Genomic DNA, 26272 nt, shown 5'->3' with positions numbered 1-26272 from the left:
GATGGGGTAGCACATCAGGGCCAGTCAGAGTAATACTTCGGGGAAGAAGGGTGGGGGTGGTTTCCAGTAATGAATATTAAATGTTAAAAAATCATTTTTACATGAAGAAGAATGAACTATACAATATAATGAAAAGGAAAGATTAGTAAGCAACAGTTTATTGATAGAAGTCTTCCAGAAACCCATATTGCACCATCTGTACTAACCTATTGAGAATCCAGAATGATCCTTGGTGGACTGTGTGTAATGGTGACAAAATATTTCACCCATCTCCTTAACTCTGTTATGAACAGACTGTGTAGGATCTCTGGAGCAAGACCTGATGGAAAGGTATGCACATTATCATCCATCCAAACAATAGTCTTTTGGAATTGATTTCCAGTTTCAATCAAAAAAAGATTGGTCCACAATATCTATCCGTTCTTTTCACATCCCTCTTCTGTCAGTCCCCTGCACCATTTCTTTTTCCAGGCATATGCTCTAAAAATTTATATTGTAACTTCCTCTGTCAATGAATTAACACAAGATCTTTTAATCATGTAGCTCTTGGATTTAAAAAAAACTTGAAGTTATCTTGCATTTTTTATATCCTCGAGAATTCTGCAAAAACCTTTCTGTCCAATGAACTGCCTTTGTCCAAGAGATGAGATTCGAAGAATATATTCAGTTTATCACTGAGGTGGGTTACATGATATTCCCCATCTCCACCCCATCTCAGCTTATCTAATGCTTAAATCTTCATCCATGTCATTTTTTTTTTAAAGTTCAGACCCTACTACTATGAACGTGAGCTCATCCAAAACCCTCTTGCCTGCTTCAGGTTCTATTCATACTTCACCACTGAGTTCAATGATCAATAGCAGTGCCCAGTTTGACAGTATTAAAATCCTGTTTTCAAGTTCTCTCTCTGACTTTGCCCCCTCCTTACCCTGAAACCTTCCTAAACATAAAATCCTCTGAGATGTCTCTGCTTCTTAGATTTTGAACTTTTGCACCTCCCTGTTTTTAATCACTTTACTATATGCACCATGCTGTCAGCTGTATGGTCCTAACATCCGAAATTCCCTCCCAAAACCTCTCCATTTCATCCTCCTCCATTTAGGCATTTTTTTTTAAAACCTCGCTTGGTGACCAAGCTTTTAGTCATCTGTCCCAATATTTCCTTTGCTTACTAACCTTCTTGTGAAATGCCACAGGAACAAGTTACTATGTTAAGTGACCTGAAACAAATAAAATTTAACTGCTGCTGAAGTTTAATCACAGTTCACAAGTAAATGTGGTAAAAATTGTAAAGGTTACATATTATATTGTTCCAGAAACAATAACAGCAATGATTGGTTAATCTATTTTTGGTACTGTTGATCAAGAGATAAATGTTAGTCACTGCACCTTTCCAGCTAGTTGTAATGTCCTGGGATTGTTTATGTCGTTTAGACAGGCAGACAAGTCTTTGGTACAATATAGAATCAAAAAGACAGCAGGCCTAGCACACAAGTCCATAGGGCTTATGCCTTGAAGTCAACAGAGAACGCTTTGAATTTACAGCCTTCTAACACAAAATTTGCAACACCACCTGGAGAGCACATCAAATGTAAATTTAGAATCCCTAAGAATACTAATTAGTCTTATGTCGGTAAAGCCTCAACAAGATTGCTGGTCTGTTATTTTATGACCTGTCCCTTCTATATCCTAGTTCAATAAAGGTTTAATCCTTCAAAAGGACCAACCACAACATCAATGAAGACAATCTCCAACATTTTACACAGGACCAGATCCCTGTGGGCAGTTCCCTGTATCTGTTATACTTTCCAGTATCTTCTGAGCCACAAGACCAAGAAATTCATCACCATCTACACAAGCATGTTAAGCAGCCACTGTACAATGACCAACACCAATTTTGGGCATGGATCACTCACAAATTTAGTAGCAACCCAGACCCAAGGTGAAAGATGTTACCGACTTGGTTGCACCGAAGGAAAGGTCCATCCTTTGCTGGCTGTGCCAGCAGAGAGCTCACAATGGAAAAGAGGCAAGACCAGGACCAAGTCTTGGTGGAGTCACAGGTGAATCTGGGAACGGTGAGTGGATCCGGTGTAAGGCGAGTTGGGGGATCATGGGGAAAGAGGGAAGTCTTGTAGTTGGGCCTGGGGATTAAAGCAATCCCTGGGGATGTGGGGGTAGCAGGGGCATCACCGGGGAGAGTGGCAAGTCCAGGTGTGGAGCATTCATCGGATAGAGAAGCAAATCCAGAGGCAGGAGTTCATGAGAGAAACCAATCTGGGGTGGGGTGGGGCGGGGTTGATGGGGCAAGAAACAAGTCTGGGAGTGGGAGGGAAGTTCATGGGGGTCAGAAACAAATTTGGGGAGGGGGAGCAGTTTCATGGCAAGAGAAATGAGTCTGGGGAGGGGGGGTTGGTTCATGGGAGGAATGGCAAATCTGGGAGGTGAGAATCACACATTCAGGTAGGGGACAGGAGGACTGTAAATCAGAAGGGGAGGCAAAGCAAGGGTCAGACACCAGCTGGTTGTGAGCTTTAGGCCTATAAATAGGTGGCTGAGGCAAGTTGGTAGGCGAGGGGCTGAGATTGGTGTAGGTGTGGGTCAGAGGTTGATTTCGATGATCAGGACCTGGGGTTCAGGTGATCAGAGGTTGCGCAGTCAAGCTGGGATCGTAAGCTGGAGAGGACCCCTTTAAATCACAGAGCTGCAGATCAAGCTGCTGCACTAAAACCTGGAGCAAAAAACTGCAAAAGGCTGGAAAACTGGTGATACAAACGAAACATACAGTAAACACTGAGCAGGTCAAACAGCTTCCATGAGGAGAGAAACAAAATCAATGTTTCACATCCAGGAGCCTTCACCAGAACCGATTGCCCAGAAAAGTGCTACAAGAAAGAGAGTGGTTGTTGGGGATGGAAGAAGGAGCAGGGAGTCATGGAGGGAAAGGTCCCTTCAGCAGCTGAAAACCTAAAAACTGCAGATGCTGAAGATCAGAAATCAAAGCAGAAAATGCTAGAAGCACTCAGCAGGTTAGGTAGCTTCTGTCACCACTAGACAGATTGTCACCTTTCAGGATTCTGAAGGGACCATTTGCTCTGTGGCTCCCTAGTTGACTCTTCCATCTCCACCAACCATTCCCTTTGTCACGGCACTTCCCATGCAAATGAGAGAAAGCCAAGACCTGCCCTTATACTGTATCTCCCCACCATCCAGAGATTCACACAGTCCTTCCAAATGAAGCAGCGATCCACTTACACTTCCTCCAACCTAGTGTATTGCAGTCAGTGCTCATGATGTGGTCCCCTCTACATGAAAGGACACCTCTGTTCATCTGCAAGGCTTCCAGTAGCCGATCACGGTAATTCTGTTCCTCTTCCAGTCTGATTTCTTGATCTTCCGCCTTTCAAACTACTCCAACGATGCCTGACACAAGCTTGAGGAACAGCACCTCATCTTCTGTCTGGACATATTGTAACCTTCATGATATAATACTAAATTCAACATTTTTAATTTTCTCTCCATAGATCCTGTATGAATTTGCTTATTTTTCTTCCCTTCTTGCTTCTAACTTTGAAGTCATTGTGAACTCTAAAAAGGGTAATGACAGATTACAGCAAGGATGTACACAGACTCATGGAATGGCCAGATGCGTGGTAGGTGAAACTTAATGTGGACAAGTGCAAGATGATACAGTTCGATTGGAAGAATGAGGGGAGGATTTGTAGTCTAAAAAATAGAGGGTATATCTGTACAAATCATGGAGAGTGGCAGGGTAGGTTGAGAAAGAGGTTAATAAGGCATACACAATTCTGGGCTTTATCAGTAGAGGCATAAAGGAAAAAAACAGGGAAGTTATGCTAAACCTTTATGAAACACTCAACTGGAGTGTTTCATTTGGTGGAGAAGTTGAGGACCAGAGGTCACAGGTATAAAACAAAGGGGAAGAGAATTAAGAGTGACAGGTTCTACCGCAGCATGTAGCTGCAAACTGGAATGTACTGCCTGTTGACACGATGGGGGCAGGTAACATTGTGCCTATCAAGAGGGAATTGGGTAAGTATATGGAGGTGAAAAATTTGCAAGGCTACGAAGAAATGGCTGGTGGGTGGAACCAGAGGGTTGATTTGGTAGAGAGTCAGAGTAGGCATGATGGGCCAAATGGCTGCCTTCTATGTTGTATCCATTCTATGATGCTGTATGACCTTAACAACATTGGTCTGTATCCAATCACAGACATTGTCTCAGCTCCCTCTGCACCTGGCCCAAATCTGAAAACACACTTGTTTTCTCACTTTTCCGATGCTGAAGAGTCCTTGATCTGAAACACTGATTTTGTTTCTCTCGACATTTCTCTCTGCCTGTCCGGCTGAGTACTGCCAGCAGTTTTTGTTTTTCTTATGATTAAACCTGATTGGGCTGTGCATGTCCTTCTATGGACAGCTTCAGAACAACGCAATCTAATTTCCTCCAGCAGTGCTCTGAAGAAAATTAAAACAGATACAGTAGATTACACACAAGGAACTTGTCCTGGGTAACAGAGTGCTGCACTAGGAATGATGTCATAAGTGCATATCCAATGCAGAACACAGCAGACCCATGACAGGAAGTATTCGTTTGAATTTATTGACTGAAACAACCACAAAGTGGTCATTGTTACATTTCATTCCAGAAACAAAGTTGTTTTCCTTTGTATTTAAAAAAAAAAGTATCTTCCTTTTGCTCACAACTGTTTTCCTTTGGAAGTAAGGGATGACATTTATTTTTTGTCAGGATACAAAAGAGGCAGCAGCTGAGTTTCCTCCCTATATGACCTGTCCAATTTTCCTTTCCCCTGAAGTCAATAGAAAAACAAGGTATGGAATGAGAAACAGCCCCATCACCAATTTTGCACAACCAGTGAATCCAAATCTCACCTCATTGAGCCACCTTTCATTTGATTATTTACAAGGAGATTAATTACTTAAACTGGCCTTTGGAGGTAACCTGGCAATGGTCAAAAGAGTTTTCAGTTTTTCAGGTGCTGACACTTTGTGAAGTGTTTTTATTTACAAGTAACATTACAAAAGGGCACATTTTTGTTCTTCCACTGTTGAATTTGCTTTCTTAAAGCATCTTACAATCAAAGAAAATTGAAGACTCCAGATCCTAGATTGGCTCAGAACTAGGTTGGCAGCCCTACTGTTGGAAACATCACTGCTGACGAATGAGCTCCTTCATTTCTGAAGTCAAGTATCCAATGGCACTTTTTTTCCACCTTTTTGCTTCTAATGTTACAGCTTTCCTACAATCTTGGAACTCATTTGCTCATTTCCTTTCTTTCCCATTAACTGTGGCTAGGTCATAGTTATAGAACCATAGAACAGTACAGCACAATACAGGCCCTTCAGCCCACAATGTTATGCCGACCTTCAAATCACACCTAAGACTATCTAACCCCTTCTTCCCACATATCCCTCTATTTTAAATTCCTCCATATGCTTATCTAACAATCTCTTGAATTTGACCAACGTATCAGCCTCCACCACCACCCCAGGCAGCGCATTCCATGCACCAACCACTCTCTGGGTGAAAAACCTCCCTCTGATATCTCCCTTGAACTTCATCCCCATTACCTTAAAGCCATGACCTCTTGTATTGAGCATTGGTGCCCTGGGGAAGAGGCACTGGCTGACTACTCTATCTATTCCTCTTAATATTTTGTATACCTCCATCATGTCTCCCCTCATCCTCCTTCTCTCCAATGAGAACAGCCCTAGCTCCTTTAGTCTCTCCCCATAATCCATACTTTCTAATCCAGGCAGCATCCTGGTAAATCTCCTCTGCACCCTGTCCAATGCCTCCACATCCTTCCTATAATGAGGCGACCAGAACTGGACACAGTGCTCTAAGTGTGGTCTAACCAGAGTTTTGTAAAGCTGCAACATTACTTTGCAGCTCTTAAACTCGATCCCACGACTAATGAAAGCTAACATCCCATAAGCTTTCTTAACTACCCTATCCACCTGTGAGGCAACTTTCAGTGATCTGTGGATATGAACCCCCAGATCCTTCTGCTCCTCCACACTGCCCAGAATCCTGCCATTAGCCTTGTACTCTGCTGTGGAGTTTGTCCTTCCAAAGTGTACCACCTCACACTTCTCCGGATTGAACTCCATCTGTCACTTCTCAGCCCAGCTCTGCATCCTATCAATATCCCTCTGTAAGCTTCGACAGCCCTCCACACTATCCACTACACCACCGACCTTTGTGTCATCTGCAAACTTGCTAACTCACCCTTCCACCCCCTCATCTAAATCATTAATAAATATCATAAAAAGTAGAGGTCCCAGAACCGATCCCTGTGGGACACCACTAGTCACAGCCCTCCAATCCGAATGCACTCCCTCCACCACAACCCTCTGCTTTCTACAGGCCAGCCAATTCTGAATCCACACGGTCAAGCCACACTGGATCCCTTGGCCTCTGACCTTCTGAAGAAGCCTACCATGTGGAACCTTGTCAAACGCCTGACTAAAATCCATGTAGACCACATCTACTGCACTACCCTCATCAATCTGCCTGGTCACCTCCTCAAAGAATCCTATCAGGTTTGTGAGACATGATCTTCCCTTCACAAAGCCGTGCTGGCTGTCCTTAATCAGTCCATGATTCTCTAAATGCTCATAGATCCTATCTCTTAAAATCCTTTCTAACAGCTTACCCACCACAGACGTAAGGCTAATTGGTCTGTAATTCCCTGGACTATCCCTACTACCTTTTTTGAATAAGGGGACAACATTCGCCACCCTCCAATCCTTCGGTACCATTCCAGTGGCCAATGAGGACTCAAAGATCCTAGCCAACGGTTCAGCAATCTCCTCCCTCGCCTCGCGAAGCAGCCTGGGGAATATTCCATCAGGCCCCGGGGACTTATCTGTTCCAATATTTCCTAACAGCTCCAACACATCCTCTCTCTTGATATCTACATGCTCTAGAACATTACCCTTACCAACACTGTCCTCAGCGTTATCAAGACCCCTCTCCTTGGTGAATACTGAAGAGAAGTATTCATTGAGAACCTCACCCACTTCCACAGCTTCCAGGCACATCTTCCCACCTTTGTCTTTAATCGGACCTACCTTTACTCTCGTCATCCTTCTGCTCTTCACATACGAGAAAAAAGCCTTGGGATCCTCCTTAACCCTACTTGCTAAAGCTTTTTCATGTCCCCTCCTTGCTCTCCTCAGCCCCTTCTTAAGTTCCTTCCTTGTTACTCTATATTCCTCACGAGCCCTATCTGATCCTTGCTGCTTACACGTTATGTATGCTGCATTCTTCTTCCTAACTAGTTGTTCCACCTCCCTTGTAACACATGGTTCCTTCACCCTGCCATTCCTTCTCTGCCTCACCAGTACAAATTTATCCCTAACATTCTGCAAGAGATCCCTGAACATCGACCACATCTCCATAGTACATTTCCCTTCAAAAATGTCATCCCAATTTACACTCCCAAGTTCTCGCCTTATAGCCTCATAATTCACCTTTCCCTACTTAAATATCTTCCCGTCCACTTTGCTCCTATCCCTGTCCATGACAATGCCAAACGTTATGGAGCAGTGGTCGCTGTCCCCCAAGTGCTCACCCACCGAAAGATCTGTCACCTGACCCAGTTCATTACCTAAAACTAGATCCAATATGGCATTCCCTCTAGTCGGCCTGTCAACGTACTGTGACAGGAATCCGTCCTGGACACACTTAACAAACTCCGCCCCGTCTAAACCTTTGGCACTAAGCAGGTGACAATCGATATTTGGCAAGTTGAAGTCTCCCACGATAATAACCCTGTTATTTTTGCATCTTTCCAAAATCTGCCTCCCAATCTGCTCCTCGGTATCCCTGCTGCTACCAGGGGGCCTACAGAATACTCCCAGTAGAGTAACTGCTCCTTTCTTGTTCCTCACTTCCACCCATACTGACTCTAGAGAGGATCCTTCTACATTATCCACCCTTTCTGCAGCTGTAATATTGTCCCTGACCAGTATCGCCACCCCTCCCTCCCCTTCTCCCCCCCTCCCTATCCCTTTTAAAACACTTAAAACCAGGAACATTCAATATCCATTCCTGCCCTGGTGTCAGCCATGTCTCTGTAATAGCCACAATATTGTAGTCCCATGTACTTATCCTGATGCTTCTTGCATTTAAGTAAATGCACTTTAGCCCATCCACCTTTCTACTTTTATAGCCTGTACTCTGCTTCTCCTTCCTCAAAGCCTCTCTACCTGTTAGAGAGGTAGAGCCTCTACATGCATTATAAAATCCACCAACCTAGGCAGCTACTTCAGTCAACCCCTTGTAAACAGTCAAATAATTTCTACACTACCCCTGGCTGGAGATTTTCAGATCTGTTGCAATATATGATAATTGGCTGCAATATTAGGTACAACCTCATTATATCATGGTTTCAGATATACCTGGGTTTTGCCATGTCATCCAATGTAGTGTGCATTTCATTCCAGGTTAAAGGGAGGTAGGAATATTCCCAGCAGAATGTAACAGACGTTAGCTTGTGAAAGCCTCTCATCGGCAGTACTGAGTAGAGCGCAATAGATTTTGGAAAAGGATCAGCATTCCAGTGTTATCTGATCTACAAATTGTAGATGAGGGATACACCAATGGAGATTGAGTGGAGAGAATGGGGATGGATATTCATGATATTTGTTCATACTGTCCGTATTAAAAGTAGGCAGATGTTAGTTTCACTAGTTATGTGTTTATAACTCAGGTGTTGAAATTGTTCCACAACACCCACAGTATATTGAGGCTGTACAGTATTCTTATTTTAAAGACATCTCAGCCCTTATAGAAGTATATCGAGAAATTGAATAGAAAGCTGGTGATCTATAGTTATAGGAATCAGATTATGCATGACCTTTAATCACATTTCTCAAACATTTTTCTTAATCATATTTCTTAAAGTATTAATGGACATACACGTTATCTGGGATTATCTCTAAACAGATAACATTAACTGAAAGGAGCCATTCTCAACCTCAACATAGAGCTCACCTGAAAATCTGTAACAATTTCTCACTTGGAGCATTTTTCAACCCAGTTAGCATGGCATGAAGACGACTAACACACTGAGTAGCGGAGGATATGGGAGTCACACACAAGTTACTCTCCTTTATATACTTCCGAGCAGTAAGTGGTGTTGAAATTGTGAGTGTCCTGGACTGGTGGAGAAAATGAATGATATGATTATAACCTTTTACTCTGACGGTTATTCCACAGTGAAGTGTTCAAATAGGCAAATACCAGAATTAGTGACAAGACCAAGTGGCTTAAGAATTAATTCAAGGTATTTATATCTGTGATAGCCTTTACAATTTGGATCTAAAATTACATTTAAGAGCTTATTTTCCAATGGCACATATTGGTAGGAAGCCTTGCATGTCACTTATTGAGAATGCAGATATGCCTGGTATGATTTTGTGACCATTAATTGAACAGACTGAATAATTCTCTGCAACTTAATATAAATCTCTGCATTGTAAACCCAATCACCAATCAATAAGGACCTGAAAAATCCAAAAAAGATCATTCAAAGTAAACTTCTGCAATAATAAATTCAGCTGGATTGTGGTTGACCCAGCCCAAGCATTGCATTCACTGCCTGTAGGAGCCCAGCGGTTGCACTTATGTGGTTGTGCAGCTCTCAACATCTGAGGTCTCACGGTCAGGGTTGTTCCGTGAGCCAGAGTTGGATAGAATTGGGGACTAGAAACCTCTGACTTACCTCCAACACATTCCATACTTATGTACTGCAGTGCACAGATGTGTAAGCAAGGAAAGCATTAGCAAACACACTGAAGCTAGCCAGCATTTCTATGTAACTGCCAACCAGTAGCCATTAATGCCATCCAGTTCATTACTTCACTAAACAAAAATCCACAGCCCACTCCATACTTCTGGTATCATCACCCCGGTTTGTTACTAGTTTCAGAAATGGAGCATTGTTAAAACATGGGGCATTGTCCCCTTGATTTCAGCAGGGAAATGAGTTCAAGTAAATTTTAACTAAAATCCTACCCTCCTCGGTAAGGCATACATTCACATTTTTCATCTCATGTTGGGCAAGCAAGCAAAATACTAGCATCATGAAGTTGTGTTTATTGCTGTATCTTGGCTTAGTGCTGAGGGCATAGTTCAGCTACTGGACTATTCCTTAACATTGCAATAAGGACCTGAATGAAATAACCTGTCAGCAATCTAGAATAGCCAGCTACTGGCAGCAGTAAAAACACTGAATAAAACTTTGTTTTAAATCCACTAAAACTATCAAGTAAGAGTTAAACACTGAATCAAATAATTACTTTTGCCTTAAAAAGCTAAGACCGCTTTATAACAATTATCAGTATTTATATTCGAAGCAGCAATGATGGCAGGAAGCCCCACCTACCAGCTATACTCATCAAGAAATCACATCACTATTTACTTGGGAGATTGGTTCAGTTGCCTCTGTCACCAGAGTTTAAAAATACAAGTGCTAAATTTCCTTGGGTAGAAGTTCTGTCTGCTGCCAGAAGCCTAGCATTCAAACAGTTCTGAGCTGGAAGATTTGCAATGACAAGCAAATTTCCTGTTCTTCGTATGTCCTAAGACCTCAATAAATTGCAGTTTCCAGTTCAGCTGAGTAACCAGGGATCTGACATGGACATTCGGAGTGGAGCAGATGGCCATGAAGGACACTTTAAGCTGGTATGGGCGGCTATGGCAAATGTGCTCTCTAGCAAGACACACGCACAATGGTATGTGCACCCAGCTAATTTATGTAAATTATCCAAAAAGAATCTATTTTAGACCATAAGACATAGGAGCAGAATCAGGCCATTCAGCCCTTCGAGTCTGCTCTGCCATTCGATCATGGCTGATTTATTTTTCCCCTCTCAACCCCATTCTCCTGCCTTCTTCCTGTAACCTTTGATGCCCTTACTAATCAAGAGCCCATCAACCTCCGCTTTAAATATAGCCAATGACTTGGCCTGCACAGCCATCTGTGGCAATGAATTCCACAGCTTCACCACCCTCCGGCTAAAGAAATTCCTCCTCATCTCTGTTCTATTTTGAGATTGTGCCCTCTGGTCCTAGACTCTTCCATTACTACATCCATCCTCTCCACATCCACTCTATCCAGGCCTTTCAATATTCGGTAGGTTTCAAGGTTTCAATGAGATCCCCTTTCATCCTTCTAAACTCCAGCGAGTTCAGGCCCAGAGCCATCAAACGCTCCTCATATGTTAACCCTTTCGTTCCCAGGAGCATTCTTGTAAACCTCCTCTGGACCGTCTCCAATGCCAGCCCATCCTTCCTTAGATATGGGGCCCACAACCGCTCACAATTCTCTGAATGTGGCCTGACAAACGCCTTATAAAGCCTCAGCATTACATCCTTGATTTTATATTCTAGTCCTCTCCAAATGAATGCGAACATTGCATTTGTGTTCCTTAATACCGACTCAACCTGCAAGTTAACCTTTAGGGAATCCTGCACTAGAATTCCCGTGTCTCTTTGCACCTCCGATTTCAGAATTTGCTCCCCATTTAGAAAATAGTCTACGCCTTTATTCCTTCTACCAAAGTACATGACCGTACACTTCCCTGCGCTGTATTCCATCTGCCATTTCTTTGCCCATTCTCCCAACCTGTCCAAGTCCTTCTGCAGATTCCCTGCTTCCTGCCCCTCCACCTAACTTTGTATCATCTGCAAACTTAGCCACAAAGCCCTCAATTCTGTCATCCAGATCATTAACATATAACGTGAAAAGTAGCGGACCCAACTCTGACCCCTGCAGAACACCACAAGTCACCAGCAGCCAACCAGAAAAGGCCCCCTTTATTTCCACTCTTTGCCTTCTGCTAGTCAGCCAATCTTCTATCCATGCTAGTTCCTTTCCTGTAATACCATGGGCTCCTATCTTGTTTAGCAGCCTCTTGTGTGGCACCTAGTCAAAGGCCTACTGAACATCCAGGTAAACAACATCTACTGATTCTTCTTTGTCTATCCTGCCTGTTACTTCCTCAAAGAATTCCAACAGATTTGTCAGGCAAGATCTCCCCTTAAGGAAACCATGCTGACTTCAGCCTATTTTATCATGAGCTCCCAAGTATCCCGATAACTCATCCTTAATTATGGACTCTAACATTTTACCAACCACTGAAGTCAGGCTAACTCCAAAGAGAAAAGCCCCAACATGCTCAATCTCTCCTCATAAGACATGCTCTCCAACCCAGGTAGCATCCTTGTAAATCTCTTCTGCACCCTCTCCAAAGCTTCCACATCCTTCCCATCAGTCCTATAACCAGGAGTGAACACAATAATCCAAGTGTGGTCTAACCAGAGTCTTAGAGCTGCAACATTACCTCTTGGCTCTTGAAATCAATCCCTTGGCTAATGAAGGCTGGCACACCATATACTTTCTTAACTGCCCTATCCACATGTGAAGCAACTTTGAGGGATCTATGTACTTGGACCTCAAGATCTCTCTGTTCCTCCACACTGCTGAGAATCCTGCCATTAACCAGTACTGTGCCTTCAAGTTCGTTCTTCCAAAATGTATCACTTCACACTTCTCCAGATTGAACTCCATCTGCCACTTCTCTGCCCAGCTCTGCATCCTGTCTAAATTCCGTTGCAACCTACAACAACCTCCTTCACTATCTACTACACCGCCAACCTTCTCCCTTTATTGCTTTTGTTAGTTACCTTCTGTTGGTTTTTAAAAAGCTTAGCTTCCTAATCCTCTAGCTTCCCAATAATTTTTGAAATATTGTATGCCCTCTCTTTTGCTTTTTTGTTGTCTTCGACTTTCCTTGTCAGCCACGGTTGCTTCATCCTCCCTTAACAATGCTGCTTTTTCTTTGGAATGAACTGATCCTGTGCCTTCCAAATTACTCCCAATTTTCATTGATGGCTCATAATTTTTGAACTAGCATTTATTGCAACGGAGTAGGGTGCAACACTTCTCACAATCAAACATATAATTAAAACAACACTGGAAAATTTGTGATATATCTAGTTGTAGCTTGTCCCTGAATTCTTATAATTAGCGTGGTTTGTCTTGTGATGCACAATTCCAATTCATTCCCTACAACTACAAGATCCCTGGCAAACACAAAAAAGATATTCTTAAATGTTGATTAGGCAGTTTGAACTTCAAAATGCATCTTGTCAAATGTTAATAACCGAGTCAAAATTGCTTTGATTTTTTTTTAAACTGATGGACATCACGTGGCATAACATCCAATAACAAAATGAACATTAGAATTTAACTTGAATACTTTATTACTAACATCTCACAGTGTGAGTGCAACCCACTACAGTGGTTCTCCATACACAAGGACACATTTTGATGACAAGATAACCAATAGTGGGTAATGCTTGACAATCAAACACATTGCATTATGTAACTTGAAGTAATTCTGTACATTTATACTGTACACAGAAATACGTCTCACTAATGCCCCCTAGCATTATTTCCAACTATAGGAGTATTTTCAGTCCTTCAACTTTCGTCATATGAAGGTTTTAAAAGGGGATATGACAAATAAATATAAAATCCTTCACTAGTGGGACTACTTTATGGGTCAGCTGGAACAAAATTTCTTCACAGCTCTAAATTTGCAAAATCATTCCAGCATGATACCAGCAGAACTCTTGGAAAAGGCATGGTCTAGATATACCAAGTCCTGATCCTGCTGTAGAAATCTTGCCTCTTTTAATCCACCCACAACAGAGGAAAGAATTCCTGATACTGAAGCCCCTGTACAGGGTGGTCCACTTAATACTTGAACAGAAAACAGAGTCCTGCCACTCTGGTCACAAGAAGAGTTACAATCTAACAGAAGTGGAAAGCATAACATGGACAAAATGTCAACTTCCCCCTTTTATAAGTGAGGAACTGTATAAGACCCCTGGTACTTGTACAGAGATCAATCATTGTATCCACATGATCCCTCTGCTATTGATCTTATAAATTCAAGTGAGCTCACCATTGGCCCAGATAAATGCCATCCCACTGTAACTCCTGTGATTGACACGTGCATTTTCCAGTATGTCTCCAACAAGGTACTAACTGCTGACACTTCATCTAGAAAGTTAATACTTACATTGTCAAAATGTTGCTGAAGATTGTGCTGTACTTGCATCCTTTCAGCAGTTTCTACATTTGACATGTTGCTCAGATACCTATTCGGGGTTCCTATCTCTTCATCTGCATCATCTTCCAGGAAACTCCTTTCATCAATGCTTCCCACAGTTAACACATATTCTTCATAGGCCTTGTTAATGGCTTTACTGAGAGAAAACAGAAAAAAAAATAACAGTACTGTCCTAAAATAAAGCCAGAATTCAGTTTTAGAGACACTTTTCTTGCTTACAAATGTGCCAAAGAAATTGTATTTTTCATGTTACTACTTCAAAGTGCCTCACAGCCAATGAAATAGTTTACAATGTAGACAAGGCTTTTATATACAAATACACTAACCAATTCCCACAAAGTAAGGTCTCATAAACAGCAATGAGATAACTGATCAGGTAATGCGTTTTTATGGTGGCAGATGAGAGATAAACGTTGGCTTGGGATCCAAGATAACATCATACTGGTTGTCCAGGATAACATCACCTGAACAGGTTTTTCCAAATTGGTATTGACAGCCCAATCAACTTCCTAATCAGCCCTCATAACCTACTCCTTGAAAGCATACATGGGTTTCCCCTGGATGTTCCAGTCATGGCTACCTGATGCACAATTAATCATTATATATAATAATGTTACTTTAACAATGTTTACACGTACTTCTTTCAGAACAGCTACAGGACTGAATTATTCTGATCCAGTCCTCTGCTGTGGTTCATGCTCAATTGCACTTACTTTTTCCAGCTGGGAGGACTGAACAGGCTGACTTCTGCACCCAATTAGGGCAAAATAGATTCCTGTCAATGACCAGGCCTCAGGCAGCATATCCCATTGCCCTGGGCCTTGAACTTTGGCGGTTGTAGGCTCTTTAAACTGCTTTTGCTTTTGATAATAAACACTTAAAAACTATTTAAACTAATTTAAGTAATTTAAAACATTAAAATAAAAACATAGATTTAAAATGTTAAAACACCAACAAATAATTTAAAATGTCAAAATGAAGTAACAAGATAACTCAAGTACTTATTTAAAACTAAGAATGTGATTGGAATAACAGAATTCAGAGTCTCATTGACGATTCTGAATGAATACGCAATCGAAACCTCAGGAAATTTTACTAAATCCATCTAAATTTTATCCCAGAATGCTATGGGAGACAAGGAAGTAGATAGCTGGGTCCCTGATTGAGATTTTTGCATCCTCAAGATACCAGGAGACTGGTGGATAGCTAATATTGTTGCTTTATTTAAGGGCAGGAGAGACCCTTACCCGATGACAGGGAAATTACTGGAGAAATTTCTAAGGGACACAGGATTTACATTAATTGGGAAAGGCAGGGACTGATTAGGGATAGCCAGTGTTGCTTTGTGCGGGAGAAATTAGTGCAGGCCTAATTTGATTGAGATTTTTGAGAAGGTTATCAGTAAGATGTTATCTATATGGACATTGTTAAGGCATTTGACAAGGTCCCACATGGTGGGCTGGTCCAGAAGGTCAAGGTACATGGGATCCAAGGCAAGTTGGCTAATTGGATCCAAAATTGGCTTGGTGATAGGGGGCAGAGGGTAGTGGTGGAAGGATGTTTTCCTGTTTGGAAATCTGTGACTAATGGTGTACCACAGGGATCAGTGCCAAGACCTTTGCTGTCTGTGTTATGTATTAATGACTTGGATATGAATGCAGGTGGTATGATTGACAATTTTGTGGATGACACAAAAATTGGTGGTGTTTTGCATAACGAGGAAGGTTGTCTAGGGCTACTGCAGGATATTGATCAGTTGGAAAGTTGGGCGGAACAATTACAATGTTTAAGAGACGCATACGTGGGCAAGGCATAGAAGGATACAGGCAAATGGAATGAGTGTAGATAGGGAAAAACATCGGCATGCATGTGGTGAGACCGAGAGCCTGTTTCTCGTGCTGTACAACTGTATGGCTTTAAACCTTTACACCAACAGTGTATTGCTATTTGTACCATTCCCAATATTTTAAATTTAGGACATAATTTACATGAAGCCCAAGAAAGAGAATTCACACACGACTTACATGCTGTCTGCAAAATTCCCAGGATCCAGAAAGCCAGTTAGAGTTTCTCCTCTTCCTTTCAGGATCTGCAATCAAATATAAAAATACAATTTTTTAGCAACGTGTCAGGAAATGTTAAATAATGGATAAAACTACCAATTTATCATTTTGAAATGGGTAATTGGATGCAAATTATTCTTTGAAATTTGACAAATAAGTGATTTGGTGTGTTAACTACTGGCTTATCATCTCCACATCTATTTAAATGGGTCTGTGTATCTGCAATGTTTATACCATTTTGTACTTGGATGATGTTATTTCTTTACAGATAGAATGTATACCAAAGAATTATCTCAGACTTAAAACTAACCTGCCAAGATATACATTGATTACACAGTATAATTATCAGTGGTTGGGATGAAGGAAGGTTGCTGGCACACAACAGGGCAAGTTTCACCCTGTATCAAATCAGGTCACACTTTTCTCCACTGCGTTGTATCCTAATAAAGGAGCCTTTCATCACTCACATCAGCACCTACATCACTCACTTTAATGAGAACAAAACTTAATATTTGTGGATTAGCAACAACTCCTACATCAATGTATGGACCAAATGACAGAATGGACACTTACCAATCGTACTTGCTTACTGGCTACACCGTAAAACTAGCAAATGCGTAAAGCATAAATGGTAAACACAGAAATTTGTGTTGTCATCTATTGAAGAGTGAAATTTACTTGACAAACCTTCTTATCAAATAACTTTCTGATGTAAGGCTTCCAGTAATGTTGCTTAATCCCTTTTGCCTCCAATTCCAATCCATCATACGCAGAGCATAATTTGTCAATTATGCAAGGTGGCTCTGAAGGTGGTTTATAATCTTTACTGTGGAAATCTTCAGATAAACCTGCAATAGATAGAACAGCACAACAATTAGATTGTGGACCTCACTTCACCACTAGATATCTTTGGGCAAGATTTCAATTTTTTTTTCATAAAATCCATCCTCATTGAATGAAAGTTCACAGGACAGGTACATGTACCTCATTTTTGAATATATTTAATGACTTGATCATCATTGCCTTCTGTGGGAGAGAATTTCACAGGTTCACCACACTCTGGATGAAGGAATTTCTCCTGTTCTCAATTCTAAATGGCACACCCCTTATCCTGAGGCTAAGAGGCTGGTTCTAAACTCCCAGTCAAAGGGAACATCCTCCCTGCATCTTGTTTCTACAGCCCTCTTAAAATTTCATTGATTTCCATGAGATCCCTTCTCTTTTTTCAAATCTCCAGTGAACTTACCACTGCCATGGGAAAGCAGCCAACATAAGCCAAGACCCCTCCCACCCCAGTCATCCTCTCTTCTCACCCCTTCCATCAGGCAGAAGATACAAAAGCTTGAGAACATATTCCGCAAGGGCTATGAAGAAGTAGATCGAGAGATCAAGAGGTCATCTTCATCAAAAAAAAAGATGTCCATTCAAGAGACTTAGAAGAGTGGTACAGAATGTCTACCTGCACTGCACTCTCTCTGTAACTGTAACACTATATTCTGCATTCTGTTATTGCTTTCCTTTTGTATTACGTCAAAGTACTTATGTATGGGATGATCCACCTGGATGGCATGCAAACAAAAGCTCTTCACTACATCACGGTACATGTGACAATAATAAACAAATTACCAATTACATAGTCATAACCAACCCAATTGTCAGTCCTACCAACCCTGGAATTAGTCAAATGAACCTTTGTTGAATTCCTTCAGGAACAGGAACAGCCTCCCTCAGCAGGGAGACCAAAACTACACATGAAACTCACCAAGGCCCTGCTTAGCTGCAGCAAGATATCCTTGTTGCTGTACTCAAATTCTTCCTAACTACTCGATGCATCTGAGTGGTTGTTTTCCCTGTGGCACCCCATTAATTACTGCCTGCTCCCAGGAGAAAGATCTGTTTATTCCTATTATTGATTTCCTGTTTGTCAACCGATTCTCAATCCATGGTAGTAATTGCCCTCAAATCTACATGCTTCACTTTTGCACACTAACCTCTTTTGCTGGACCTCATCAAAACCATTCTGAAAACCCTAAAAAAAAAAGTAATGTTCATTGGTTCAATTTTATCTAATCAACCAGTAACATCCTCAAAATACTAGGAGTAGATTTGTTCAGCATGATTTCCCTTTCATAAATCCATGCTGATTAATAGATTCCAAGTGTTCTGTCATTACATCTTTTACAATACGCTCTTGCATTTTTCCCACTTATGATGTTAGGCTTACTGGCCTACAATTCTGAGCCGAGTATTGTTCTCTCCCTCATTTTTTTTTTAAAATAACAGTGGGAGTTACATTTATTACCTTTGTTAATTTTGCACTTTAATCACATCTTCAGTTTAATAGATTATAAGCGAGTTCACAAAATTTCATGGGTAAATATAGCAGACAATTTACATACTGTAAGATCCCACAGATGGAAAATGAGCAATACAAAAGCATCTACTTTAGTGGATTGATGGAAGAGCATTTTCCAGGGCACAATAAGAACAACTTCTATTTCAGATAATACCGCAAGATCTTTTATATTCATCTGAGCTGATAGATGATAAGTTTGACATCTCACCCAAAATATAGCCCAAATGAGATGTGTCTTTGGGATTAACATAAAATGGATGAAAGTGAATTGACAGTCTCTTTCATAACCTGTCCAATGTTTTCTATCACTGAAGTCAGTCCACATTTGCTGTGATTCTAGTAATGAGGAAGGAATGCGCTGAGAAGATCAGAGAGATAAAGAATGTCTGAGGAGATGATGTCAGAATTGGTGAGATGATGGGGTATGATTAGGAGTAATTTTAAGAGGGGGTTTAGACTGAAATCCGAGAACAATAATAGGGAGGTAGAATGGTGAGTGTGACCATGAAGGAGATAAGAAATAGAGCCAACCTTGACATAGAATTGATCGTGCAACTGCAGTTTTATTCAAAAACTGAGAAATTCAGATAATGAAGCTCTTCTTTAAAAATAATTTAACAAAATTAAATCTAAAACAAATAAGATGCACTTATGCCATATCTCTAATGTAGTAAAGTATCACGAGACACTCCCAAGACACTTCAAAAACATTGAGGCAAACCAAAGAATTAGCTATTAGAAGAGATGACTTTGACACTCAATGGCATTACCATGAACATTCTGGAAGTCACCAAGGGCCAAAATCTCAACTGGACCAGCCACAAATATACTCTTGGCTAGAAAAGGCTGGGCGACACCCCAAAGACTTATTGATCTACAAAGCAGAAGTAATGAGTATGGTGGAATATCCTCCACTTGCTTGAATGAGTGTAGCTTCAAAAACACTCAAGAAGATTACCACCACCTCGTACAAAGCACCCACTCTTTGGTACTCCATCCTCCACCCTAACCTTTCATTCCCTCCACCACCAGCTCTCTGTGGTTGCAGTTGTACCATCTACAAAATGCACTGCAGTTCCTCACCTAGGTTACTTCAACACCGTCTGCCGAACCCACAACTTTTATCATCGAGGCCAAAGGTAGCAGGTACAAAGGAACACTGCCATCTGCAGGTTTGCCTCCAGGACACACACTATCCCTGACATTTTCTTGATGTTTCATTGCCACTTGCTCTAAATCCTGAAACTTCCAACCCAACACCACCATGGAAGTGCCTTTACCAGAAGGATTGTAGCAGTTCAAAGGCTTAGCTCACCAGCACCTACTCAAGGGCAGTTAGGGATCGGCGATAAATGTTGGCCTTGCTAGCGATGCCCATATTGTGAAAAATAAATAAAAAATAAATAAAAGTTAGCTTTTAAGTCACATTTTAAAGGTGACAAGAGCAGGTATTTATTAAAAAGCCAACAAACTAGTGAACATCTCAGCATAGCAAAGCATTACCACTAAAATCTGGCAATAAGTTATTTTGAAAACGAGTCAACTCTAGTTTTGTTAGAATTGATTGACCTGAAAATTTTAACTTCATTTCACTATCCACTGATATTGTCTGCCCTGCTGAGTGTTTCCAGTATTTTCTGTTTGTTTCTAGAATCAGCATAAGTAACAGGTCTTTCAGCAGTTTGTCTGCTTGCTGAACCTAAACAAATAAAGAACTGCCTCTACAAGAGATAAAGAGAAGAAAATCAATAGAAGCACTTATTACAAAAATTAAGCAATATAACATCGATCAGTAAATATCCCAAGTAAGAATGTGTAAAACAAGAATAACTATTCAATTTTAGAAAATATTTTTAAAAATTAAAATAATCCAATAGTACTTTATTAAGATTCACAAACTTGGAAAATAATGGAAATATGTAGTTTTTTTCCCTCAAATAAACTGACTTGTGCTACAAAAAAAATTAAAAACATCAAATTTGGACAAAACTAAAGTACACAAAAAAAAAGCAGTCTTACAAATTCACATTCTATACTTTCAAACTATACTGACCTTGCAACCTCCTAAATAGTGACTAAAAGTAACAGCAAAGGACAAAGTATACTTCCCCGTATTCAAACAAGAAGCAGTTTGGAACTATTCAGATATCGTTCTGAAACTTAAAGCTCCAGTGCTCTGCTAACAGTTAGAGATCAGTTTGAAAACAGCTAAAATTTACACTGCTGACTCAATGGAAATTTATTGCCCACTAATTATTTGCACATGCCTTTTATCAGGTCAGTCCACAGATTTCTTCCGTGCAAGCTCAAGAGAACTGCCTGGTGTACTGGCTGCCTGCCACTGAGGTTCAAGCACAAGATATGCAATAAACTCGCCAATCTTACTGTCATTGTCACGTCGTTTTGCTTTGCATCTCGTTTTTTTTAAACCTTCCATCTGCTTATGAAAAAGGCAAACCACTTACAGTACTCAGCGAGGCTGGAAGCAGTCATGTGAATTCAAACCTCCCAGTGGACATAATGTATTTTATCGTGTCTGTTCCTATACCAAATGGAAGTAGAATTTACTTGATCCCTCAGCAGCTGGATTTGTATGTTCCACTGCTTCAATTAAATAACAAGTATTGGGGTGAAGCCAGAGGTGGGAACCTAATCACTTTGAGGAGAAACAAGGTACAGGGCCCATTTTTCCTGGAGCAGAGTCAGCAAAAGGAGATTTAATATACGTTTTTAAACTCAAGGATTTTACTCGATCGAAGAGGGAAATATCATTGCCTCATGGGTATCAGTGTCAAAGGTCAGCAAATTAAAATTCTCACCAGGGTCAGTAGAGAGCAAGAGGTTTATCGGATTAAAAAAAAACTTCTGTTTCCAAGTACCCGAGCTGTAGAGTATTTCATTTTTTAAAGGGAGAATTGCAAAATATGGGCTCCAACTTCTGCAGAGCCAAGGCACGAGGCAGCGTGCACATCCATAATCTCCGCATAAAGATCATTTGACCTTTTTTTTTCAGACAGACATTGCTTTCAATGCAAACACAGTGATCGTTAGGAAGAGATTTATGACCAAAGCATGCTAGTGCCACATAATTGGGATGCAAGCACGAGCTGCAGAAGCTTTAAAGCTTACAAGCAATACCGATTTATAAGAATTACTTTGTCGTGCTTGGTGTCAAGCTGCTTGAGTATTGCATAGATGACTGCAGTTCCACCAACGTGTTCCTGATGCTTTGGGAAGGCTTTGCAGTATCAAGAGGCAGGTCACATTATACAGGATACCCAGTCTCTGGCCTAATCTTGTAGCCACTGTATTTATGTGATTGATCCAACTGACTTTTCAGCCAGATGATTCCCTAGTCTATTGATGGTGGGGGACTCAGCAATGGTAATGCCATTAGGATGTAGATAGCTGGACTCTATTTTGTTGGATGTTCACTGTCTAGCACTTTTGTGCCTCAAGTGGTTCTTGCCATTCATTTGACTATACCCGAATGTTGTCTGGTTCTTGCTGCACGCCGATATGGACTGCTTTATTTGCTGAGGAGTTGCAAATTAAATTGACCATTGTGCAATTATCAATGATCATTCCTACTTTTAAACCTTATAAACGTAAGGAAGGTCATTGATGAAGGAGATGTCGATGGTTAGGCCTGTGACACTGCCCTGAGGAACACCTGTGGTGATACCTGGGACTGGAATGATTAACCATCAACAACCGCAACCATCTTTTGTGTAAGGTATAACATCAACCAGCGGAGTGTTTTCCTCTTGAGACCCACTGACTTCAGTTTTAAGATATCTTTATTGGTCACATGTACATCGAAACACAGTGAAATGCATCTTTTGCATAGAGTGTTCTGGGGGCAGCCTGCAAGTGTCGCCACGCTTCTGCTGCCAACATAGCATGCCAACAACTTCCTAACCCGTACGTCTTTGTAATGTGGGAGGAAACGGAGCACCCGGAGGAAACTCACACAGACACGGGGAGAACATACAAACTCCTTACAGACAGTGGCCGGAATTGAACCCGGGTCGCTGCTGCTGTAATAGCGTGTCAAGGGCAGTCATTCTCTTTGGTCCACTGACAAATACATGCTGCTCCATCGCACTATTGACAACTGCTTTCATCACTCTGCTGATGATTTCGAGTAGGCTCATTGGGTGGAAATTAGACAGATCGTATTTGTCCTGCTTTTTGTGCGCAGGACATATCTGGCAATTTTCCACTGTGGCTGGGAGATTCCAGTGTTGTAACTGTCTGGAACAGCTTGGCTAGAGATGCAGTTGGTTCATTAGCTCAGTTCTTCAGTATTGCAGCTGTGAGATTGCCTGGTGTGACATCCTTCGATAAATGCAGTGGTCTTGAATATATTGTGGAGTAAAGTGAAGAGCAAATCTGATCCTGTCACATGATGTATACTTACATGATGCAACTGTACTTAGCATTGAGATCTATAGCAAGGGCTAGTGGATTTATGGCAGATGAAATTATTTTGATAGACTACTCTGGTAGGTGGCATTCCATTAGGTGCCAGGTGTCAAATTACTCACAACCTATGCAGTCACGTTTTGGGTGCAGTTTGGAAATATTATTGCACCTGCTTTATAAAGGCAGAGCCCCTTCCAGATCAATGCCTTTACCGATAGTTCTCCAAGAATTTGTATTTCAGCTGCCTTCCTGCTGGTCTCAGTAAGTATGGAAAAGTTGCAACTTATTTGTAAATTCATCATGAGACTATTATGGTTCAGTTGCACCTATAACTTGGCTTCACAAGAGTTTTGTTTAAATTGCTCTTTTCTTTGCTCCAAAGCTAAGCCATTAGCTGAAACTCCTTTTGCAGTACTAATTTGATTCTGGGATTGAAACAAATTTTAAAAATTTGGCTGTTTTCATATTGTGGTATTTGTCTAAAACCTCTCACCCATCTGCAATTAGTTATTTTCTCCATAACAGTAGTCCAAGCTTCAAGTTGCCGAGAAAGGCAATTGTTATCAAATAGCTTGTCAAAAATCAACCTTAATGCAGGCTGTCAGCCAGCTTCAAAACATCAGATCTTCCTATTTCATCAGTGAGATCACTGATCTTGTTTTGAAATCATGTCCTAAAATCACACCATTTCAAAATACATCTTGGCAATGGCTTTGTGCTTCTTCATTAAATTTTATCCCTTCAGTTATCGAAATTAGTCTCAACTTACTGTCCAAGAACTTCCTTTTCTTACTTGCATCTTAGAACAGAAACCTTCCATGACTAGGATAGACCCATATACGAAATGTTAGATTTTAAATTCCCTCATGAAATGTAGCCATCAAATTATGGAGGAAGGTAAATATAACAAAAGAGGAAGAGACCTCTCATCGTCTTTGATTCTTTGCACATTCTTTGTTATACACTGAAATAAATATGCCTTTAATAAAGGACTCATTTCAATGAAATGAACCCAGAGATTTTTCTTTCTTAGGAAATGTTTATATATTTTCAGAATAATATATTCCATGTCAAACACAAAGCTTTCAAGCTAATTCCAATGCAATCACTTTATCAATCAGCAATTTCAACTTTAGTAAACACGTTCGTTTTTCCCAAAATTGATAGAGGCACTATCAACTAATTATGACACAACACACTTTGTACTCAAGGTACAAAGGCTTTTTGAACACTCAAAAGATGTGCAGCACTGGCACCCCCTCATGTTTGATCATTGTTATAGTAAAAGTCAAGTTACCAATGTTTAATCCTTTCCATCTTTAAATTGTAATGAACAACTACAAGGAAGAAATTATCTCCTCTAGTTATAAAATGGATTAAAAACTTCATTGCTAAAATGGTCCTGCAAATTCAGAGCTGAACTTTTCTTTATTGCTGCTTGCTTTTGTGCACTCACAATATAGTATTTTGCAACTTTTTTTTAAAAATCCAATGTAATCTCTGGGAGCAATATATGACCAGTCTTGATAGAAATTACTTCCATAATGAATCATACAGTCATAATCTTCATTTAATTATGCTACCATTGTAAGATTTTCCAGAGGATCTTTTGTTGTAAAGAAAATACATTGATTAGTACGGGTCCTCAATCTTTCACTTTGAGTCCTGCACATTCCACTGCACAAATTTCCTATTTAATGTAAAAGCCACAAGTCACATTCAGCCACAAATTCAGCAATTTTGTGAACTTCATAACATCAATGGCATTGAGCAAGGTTCCCAAGCATGCTGACAACATCCAGTTTTAAATCTATTATAAAGCTCAACTCCACCAAACAACCGCAGTGTCAGACTGCCTATCCAACAAACCATCGATAACCAAAATTTTTACTCTCAGGATTATCCTTACTCCAGTTGTCATCTTAAGTGCAATGCTACCGATATCTTTAAAGCCACCAGATTGTGATGAGTCGGCACTGTAAACCAGACTAGTGCAACATACTCCTGTTACGTTGTACTTTCTCCCCGTGTCTGCGTGGGTTTCCTCCAACATTCCAAAGACGTACGGGTTAGGAAGTTGTGAGCATGCTATGTTGGCGCCAGAAGCGTGGCGACACTTGCAAGCTGCCCCCAGAACACTCTACGCAAAAGGTGCATTTCACTGTGTGTTTCGATGTACATGTGACTCATGAAGATATTTTGTCTTATCTTATTCCAATAAGTGCCTTCTGCTCACTTTCCAAGACGATATCCTCCCAAAGCGTGGTAAACACTATGAGACACAATACACAAAGATTTATGCACATATACATCCAGCTCCCTGTGTTTCTGCATAACCTTCAGTTCTCAGGTTACATTTCTTGATGCTGTAAGAAGAGTTTAAAAAAAAATAGAGAAGCAAACCCAGTGCCTTCGTTCTGGTAACATCTTCTGCTGACAAAGAGATGACAATGCAGTAGATGCCCTTGGCCACTTCAAACAGAATTTGGAAGTGCACTCAGAACCACAGATCAGAAATTTCAGAATGTAATCTAAATGGTTTAACTATAAAGGAATTATTTTTATATTCAATATACTGGTCTGGGATTCTGGTTTATGAGGAAAGGTCAGGTTTATGATTGGTATAAAATAGCCACCACAAGCAATGCAACTATTTTTGCCTTTGAACAATGAATTCAAAAGCTGAGTACTGAGTATTGCTGACCAAATCTGTACGTACTGCCAGTGGACACAACAATGAAATCTGACCTAGTTGTGAAGCAGAGGCCAAAAAAACACACTCTCTTTTAAAGCACAATGTTCCCAACTGACGTGAAAACATATGGTTGGAGTCTTGCCCCACTGAGGATGAGAGTCTAGATGTATCCAAGACATAACAAAATAAAATAATGGGTCCTTCCAACGTGCCCAATGGATAAATGTATCCACACCAGGGAAGTCCAAGTATTAATGATTCATCTGCATTAGGTTAACTGATCTAAGATGGACACTTTCACCAAACAAGTGTTCAAGAGCTAAGGAGGAGACTAGTCAAGCAAAGGTATACTTTCTAATCAATGAAAGTGCTGGAGAGTGTGTGCAGTGAGTGACTTTTACTGCTCCAACTCATTTCCTGAATACCATATGTTTGGCACTTGATATATCAAGAGGAATATAATCAATTTTAAGGTTGAATTAATAATGAGTGTTGAGCCTACAAATCATGGGATTTTGGCTTTTGTACATTAAAA

At 40.7% G+C, this 26272-nt stretch overlaps 1 protein-coding gene across 2 annotated transcripts in view; it reads right to left on the bottom strand.

Annotated features, from left to right (window-relative positions):
- The window catches only part of rbl2 (retinoblastoma-like 2 (p130)), a 116717-nt gene that overhangs the window by 40888 nt on the left and 49557 nt on the right, over positions 1–26272 (bottom strand). For both annotated transcript variants that reach the window (XM_052028383.1, XM_052028385.1), the window contains 5 exons: positions 16946–17106; positions 16220–16284; positions 14145–14331; positions 9046–9212; positions 207–319 (listed from right to left, as the gene is read on the bottom strand). In XM_052028383.1, the coding sequence (XP_051884343.1) occupies positions 207–319; positions 9046–9212; positions 14145–14331; positions 16220–16284; positions 16946–17106 (693 nt within the window). The remainder of the gene's footprint in view (positions 1–206; positions 320–9045; positions 9213–14144; positions 14332–16219; positions 16285–16945; positions 17107–26272) is intronic.

Source organism: Pristis pectinata, chromosome 13 (assembly GCF_009764475.1).
Source record: "Pristis pectinata isolate sPriPec2 chromosome 13, sPriPec2.1.pri, whole genome shotgun sequence".
Classification (NCBI taxonomy): Eukaryota; Metazoa; Chordata; class Chondrichthyes; order Rhinopristiformes; family Pristidae; genus Pristis; species Pristis pectinata.
Note: the sequence above shows the minus strand (reverse complement) of the source record. Positions and strands in the feature narration are given on the sequence as shown.